Here is a 6,820-nt window from a genome sequence, read left to right on the forward strand (position 1 = left end):
TCCTCCTCCTCCTCCTCCTCCTCCTCCTTCTCCTCCTCCTCCTCCTTTCTTTTTCTTTCTTTTTTATGGGCTGAGACAAGCGACATCTAGGCCCCTTGCAATACTAGCTGCTTTGCCACTTCGCAGAGACAAAAAGAAAGGCTGTACCGCAGGAACATTTGAAGGAACTTTCTTTGGGGGGCGGTGGGGGCCATCTGCGAAGGGAGGGGAGTGTGCGAGGAGCTGAGGAGGAGCCTCCCGGCTCTCCGAGGGTCTTGGGGTTGGGATCCCTAGGTGCAGCCCGTTGACAGTCGGCCCCACGGCCATGGACGTCCTTTCCCCAAGTTAGCTGAGCGCCTGCACAGAGATCCCCCAGCCTGGGCTTCGCGCGGCCGCCTAGGAGGAACCCGCAGGAACCAGCCCTCCCCACCCCTCGGCCCGGCGGCTTTCTCCTCCACCAGATCCTGGATGTGCAGTGGAGGGGACTAGGGCTTGTCGGGTGGGAAACTTAATTCAAAATGGCTGCTGGAAACGCTTGGGTTTTATTCGTAGCAAATGTTGCCAGTTTCTCCGGCCAGATACGCTAAACCGATCCTCAGATACCGTCCATGGCTCAGGGCCTCCGACTTCAGGGCTCCAGGAGGAAGGGGAGGTGAGCGGTCACCTGGGTCGGGGGTTGGGGGGGGAGGAAAAGGAAAAAAGTAGATGACACAATCCGAGAGGGGGTCTGTTCCTCTTGCTCCTCCGGCTGTTTTTCTTGGGCATCTTTTTCCATTGACTGGGGACTAACCATTATGTTGTTTGTGACTGTTGTATTTTCTTGCAGACACCCCCTCTTCCCTCTCTTAGCACTGATTTTTGAGAAATGTGAATTAGCTACTTGTACCCCCCGCGAGCCAGGGGTGGCGGGCGGGGACGTCTGCTCGTCAGAGTCTTTCAATGAAGATATAGCCGTGTTCGCCAAACAGGTCAGCAAAATAAATGTTAAAAAGTAAAAGAAACAAAAGGAGAGCCCCCCCTTCCCCAACACACAAACGCGCGCGCGCGCGCGCGCGCGCACACACACACACACACACACACACGGCACACTTTCAAAAGTAGCCAGCACATAGTCGGCCCTAAGCCATGAGTGTTACCTCCAACCTCAGATTTTCTTTCTGTCTGAGTGTCTGTTTGCAGATAACTTAAAATTACCCATCTGCATCCCCACTCACCCTCCAGAAAGCAAACGTGGAGAGCTCACTCTGCAGAATAAAATCTAGAACACCACGGTTGTAGCTGCTGTGGACTTGGCGGGCTGAGCAGCCTCCCTGAGAACTGTAGTTGCTAGTAGAAGTAAGACTGAGCTCTGAGCTTGTTTTCAGCTTATTTAATTCACACTGAAATGTTTCTGCGCGGGACGAACTCGGTGTCACCGGGTCCCTCCCGGAGGGTTACATCCTGCCCCCAACAGGGTAATGAGACAAGAAACTAGGAAGGCGACCAGTTTTCAAATTTTTCTTTCTTTTTTCTCTCCCCTCCGTCTCCCCTTCCTCTCCCATCTCCTTCTCACTTGTATTTAGATTCGCGCAGAAAAACCTCTATTTTCTTCTAATCCAGAACTGGATAACTTGGTAAGAGCGAACCCCTATTCCCCCCCACCCCCCACCTCCCACCTCCAGCGCCCCCAGCTTTGCTTTGAGAGCCCTGAGATTTCTAGACCGGTCTTCCCGTGCCTGCAGGTTGGCTGCAAATGTTTCTGTCCACAGACAACTGGTCCGGGACAAGATCCCGGGGAAATAAATTCATCTCGAGAGGGGCCGGGCGAGCCGGCGCTGGGAAACGCGAGCTTTTGTTTTTTATGACAGCCGGGCTGCGCAGCTCTAATCAGCGCGGGGATTTATCTCCTGGCCTGTCAGCGTGTGTGCTTAAACTTTGCGGACTTCCCAGCCCTCTAAGTCCCATCACGAGGGCAGCCACCGGACAAGAGCCCCCAAACAACCAGTTTGCCTGAAAGGTGTAAGGAAGGCAGCAGAAACTTTGCAATGGGAAAAGCCACAGTTTGAGGGCCATTTGAAATATTTTTCTGTCCAGTCCTTCCAAAGACACATCTAGTCCAGTGTTGTGGCCCTTTTGGGCTGGGGTGGGGCCAGTGGCACTGAGAAAGGGGAGAGCTATGGGGGAGGAGAGTGTTTATGAGCCCCACTTAGATGCTCTGTTGTTGTTTTAGCTATTTTTTTCTCCTTAAGAAATATAAACCTCTAGATGGTACCCAGTTGCTGCTATTAAGTTTTAGTGTTATTGCCATAAATCAAAATAACTTTATTTACTGGTGGGAGGGGGTGGGCTGGAGATGGTAGAGCTGTGACAGCCAGTTTTCTGCAAGCAGGAATGGGGTGCTTATTGTTTTTGTATCTTTGCAGATGATTCAAGCCATACAAGTATTAAGGTTTCATCTGTTGGAATTAGAGAAGGTAATTTCTCTAGCCTCTTTTCCTTTTACTTACCCCTTACCCCAAAACACACAGCGGGGGAGGGTTCAGAATGGCTGAAGTTCAGCCTTCTGATACATTTGCATAAATGTCTTTCTTTCTGGTAATTAGTGTCAAGGCCAATCTTAGCGTCCATTTCTCTTCGCAGTTTAATTACAATTTCAGCCACTAAAACCGGGATCACAAACGCCCTAGCCTTGTGTTCATTCTTAATAACTTGCTGGCTTTGTGTAAATAGTTGCAATTCTGTGCATCCCAGCTGATGTTTAGAATGCTGCTCTGAGGTTGTTTCACAGGTTAATACCTCTGTTGTCTCTTCTCATCCTCTTCCTCCTCTTCTTTGCTACCTCTGAGGGAGAAAAAAGTTTTGTTCAGTTGTTGTGAGTTTCTGGAAGACAGTCTTGAGAGCAGCGGTAGATCAGACACAGGGGAGAGGCAGAAGGGGAGAAGGAGGAGGAGCGGGAAGGAGTCTGGAGGAGGTGGTGGGGAGGCACATTAAACGTTTTGCAGAGACAAAGCAGAGTTGATAGTTGTGTCAATTTCTTGAATCTGTGAATCCTGCACACACCCCACTTTCACACTCAAGAAAGGGTGTGGGATAACATGATTTTGCTAGCTGTTCTATAAATCTCAGCAATAAAAACTTAATGCATTGTAATTCAAACTAACATTAAATTGCAAGCACACTGGGGTTTCTTGTGAATTTTTGCTTGTCACTGATGCCTGGGGCCTGTAGGAAACCTCTGCACTTACACCTAAATATTTTGAGGCATTCCTTCTCCTTTTTGTAAAAAAAAAAGAAAAATCAATTTGATATGTTTTTGTGGCTGTATGTTTTCTTATATCAGGAGTACTGGCAACTTGATTTCCTTCCATTTTTTTTTTAAAGAAAGTATTCTAAAATATGACCCTTAGAGATAAAAATCTTTATTACAGATATAATAAGGACTTGGGTTGTCAGGCATATATCCTATGCCACCACAGTACAGGTTCTTTGGAGAATATATATGTGCATATATACACAGATATACATTTTTTCCTTAGACACATTGGAAAGGAATTTATGATAAAGTCACTGGATGAAATTAAGTAGTTTACCTTAAATGTCACCTACGCAGGTCACCTCTCTAATGACCACAGCCCCAGGAGCAGATGAATTTAACACGGGTGTTGAATATGTTGTAGCCTGTGAATCATCTTGTCACTGTCAATTTTCTGGGATATCTCTATTTTGCAAGAAAAGAAAGTTATTCCTAATTCTGGATGCATCTGGGGGTCTCTGGAGGACAATTGCCCTGTGTTTCCCCTATTTGGAAGTTTGGATCTCACAAGGGGGGTGGATTGCACTTGTCAATGTCATTTATGCACTCCTGATTATATTCCCATTTTTTTTTATTTCTGTCATAATGTAGGTACACGAATTATGTGACAATTTCTGCCACCGGTATATTAGCTGTTTGAAAGGGAAAATGCCTATCGATTTGGTGATAGACGATAGAGAAGGAGGATCAAAATCAGACAGTGAAGATATAACAAGATCAGCAAATCTAACCGACCAGGTACGAGCTTTTCAATTTCAACATCCCTGGGAAAAAAAAAAAATCTGTATGCATGTTGCTTGCTAGGTCACTACCACCTCTTTTTATTATTTGCATATGATTAAGTCCCTTTTAGATACATTTCCATCGAAATGAAAATTTTTGAATAATGTGGCTATTATTGCTTCATTAAGGCTGGCTCTGGGATTCGACCTGGAGAGATGAGCTTGTAAAAGCTTTGCTAGCAAACTTGACCTGTTTCTTGTCGCTTTTAATTTTTGTCTTTATTTTATTTACCCTCTATAATAATGGGAGTGTTAACTGCCAGTGACCGCCTCTGATTGTAGGGGCTTTGTTCTGGAGCATTTTTCCCTTCTATCTTCAAGAAAAGAAAAGTGTAGGGTCTGCTTATTTCTTATTTTATTAGGAATAAATCCAAGATAGGTGGTCTAAGAGAGACAGCGAGGGTTTGAAATCTAGCAAATGCTGGCTATTTTCTCCCTGTCTGTACGGTTCATTAGCCTGTCTTGTCAGTTTTCCTCGGCCGAACGCTTCTAGACCTCACTGAACATTGCTTTGTGTGGTGTTCACTGCAAGCTCGCCCATTTTATTGTACTTAATAGAAAAAATAAGACCAGGCCGAGGTTATAAAAACAGATAAATATGGACTTTTCTCCTCCTTCTTTCCACTCATCCTCCAGCTGGTATGCGCTCTGGGCCCTCTGGGTTGGCAGCTTGTGGACATGTCAGCATCAGGGGCACCCCGGCAGCTCCCTGGGTAAGGAGGGTGGGGGACCTCGCACCGCCTTTGCTCTCAACTGAGGCTTGGCTTGCTGCGCTCCCTCCTCTCCTGTCCTCCCTCCAGGCCCTTCTTCCGATGCGTTACTAAGTGGGGACGACTTTTATTTGGAGTTGCTGAGGGGATTTCTCTCTCTGTGTCACCCCAACACCACTGTTTGCTCCCAGGGTGCCTCTCTCTCTCCTGTGGCTGTATCTCTGGATTGGTCCAAAGGAGTTGCAAAAATGCAATGAAAGTGAAAACGTGTGGAGTGAGTGAGATGAAACAGGGCTCAAAACAGTTCTGTTGCGAATTGTTGCAAGGCGTCTGGAGATTTGGGTAGCTGGCCTGCTCTGCACCCTCCCAACCTTCCCCCCTGTATAAGTGAAGGCCCGGAGTTGTTTCTCTTTCTGACTCGGCACGTGAGTCCAGACTTGGGGGAAGAGATCAGCCTGCTTTTGTTAAGCCAAAGGCCAGCTACTCTGCAAGCTCTGTCATGATCTCTGTTGGCCAGTGGCTGTCTTGTACAGTCCTTGTCGTAGTGCCTGACACCTGGTTCTTAGTGTCATCTTATGGTTTTCTTCTCTCAACATCATCCTCTTAAAATACATTCTCAGCTTGATTTTCTCTGGGCAACCCTCGCGACACAGGCTGAATTCCTCTTTTGCCCATGGGGAGCGGGAAACAGGCAGAGCGGAGATTTCAAAGTGCCAATGTGCCGGGTCCGCACTGTGATCTGGAGAGTTGGAAACTTTCGGCAGTGTAGACGAGTGCACAGAACACGCAGCGTGCGCAATCCTGGTGCGGCCCCACAGAGGTGGGAAAACTGCAGGCGGCTCCCAGCGTTGGCCCCCGGGGGCTGCTCGGGCCTCAAGTCTGGTTCAACCCGCCAGCCTTCGCCCGGGAGCTGTTGAGTGCAGATTCTGCTGAGGAACCCTCGAGTAGCTGCTGTGGAATAAAAATTGCAATCCAACAAGCCTAACTAGAAAATGGGATTCTAAAAGCTCCGGAGTGCTGGGTACATAAAGCTATTTGAGCAAATTACAAGAATCGCTTAGGGGCATGAATGAAATCAACACTTTAATTGCCTCCAAAATGAAGATTTATACCCCATTTTCTCAAGGAATCATTATTTTATTAAAGTCAAAGATAAAAGAACAAAGTTTTGGGGATTTTTGGAGGGGGGAGAGAGAATACAAAAATTAATATAATATCATAGAACTCCCCCCTTCTCCTTCCCTAAACTTTTGTTACCCAATTCCCTTAACTTAAGATATTGCAAAGATTGGTATGCAATTGTATTGTACAAAAATTCACATTTTATTCTCTTCTACCTCTAAAATGAGAATCTGATTTCTGGTCCCCGCTGGTTAAGAGTGGGCTTCGACGCTTTGGCTGAGCTCGTGGCGCTGTTGGCCTTTGCTCATGGGCTCGCTTGTGTGGCCCCCTGGGGCTCGCCCAGGTTTCAGCTGGTCGGAGGACAGCAAACCCAAGGTCAGGTTTGGAGAGGGGAGCGCAAAGCGCTGGGCGCATGCGGTACAGTGCCATGGACGCCGGTGGGCTCCACTGCCCTGGGGAGCTGAGGCGCGATGAATGAAGGGCCAGGGCGTCTGGTGGGCGCCAGTTCTCCGGACTGGAGCTTGCTGACCTATCCCTCCGGGCCGCTGAACCCCTAGTGCGGCGTCCTGGGGGCCGGACAGGAAGGATGGCCTCTCCACCTGTCTGCGAATGCAGCCCAGCCAGTTTGAGCCTCCGCAGAGGGTGCGCTCCGGGACCGGACGCTTCTCGTGCTGTGAGAACGCTGGGCCTTGTTAGCTCATTAACCCCTCTGTCTCTAGGGCCCGTTGGCGGCACGATTTATTTTATTTTACTTTTTTTCCTCGGAGGGCGCGAAGACTGCCACCAGCGCGGGGACCTGGGATCTACGACTTTGATACTAGGTGGTATCTCGGAGGCCTAAGTCGGCGGAAATCCACTTGGCCTTGTAGCGCTAGTTCAGTCCTTTATCTTCCTTCCTTCCTTCCTTCCTTCCTTCCTTCCTTCCTTCCTTCCTT

At 48.2% G+C, this 6,820-nt stretch overlaps 1 protein-coding gene across 7 annotated transcripts in view; it reads left to right on the plus strand.

Annotated features, from left to right (window-relative positions):
- MEIS1 (Meis homeobox 1) overlaps positions 1 to 6,820 on the plus strand; it is a 140,503-nt gene that overhangs the window by 3,623 nt on the left and 130,060 nt on the right. For 5 of the 7 annotated variants that reach the window (XM_023224054.2, XM_023224051.2, XM_023224056.2 and 2 more), the window contains exons 3-6: positions 806 to 947; positions 1,542 to 1,592; positions 2,382 to 2,432; positions 3,863 to 4,009. In XM_023224054.2, coding sequence (XP_023079822.1) covers positions 806 to 947; positions 1,542 to 1,592; positions 2,382 to 2,432; positions 3,863 to 4,009 — 391 coding nt within the window. Of the gene's footprint in view, positions 1 to 234; positions 632 to 805; positions 948 to 1,541; positions 1,593 to 2,381; positions 2,433 to 3,862; positions 4,010 to 6,820 lie in introns of those variants that run through there. The other 2 variants (XM_023224053.3, XM_023224057.3) reach the window with 2 other exon arrangements.

This window comes from Piliocolobus tephrosceles, chromosome 15, assembly GCF_002776525.5.
Source record: "Piliocolobus tephrosceles isolate RC106 chromosome 15, ASM277652v3, whole genome shotgun sequence".
Taxonomy (NCBI): domain Eukaryota; kingdom Metazoa; phylum Chordata; class Mammalia; order Primates; family Cercopithecidae; genus Piliocolobus; species Piliocolobus tephrosceles.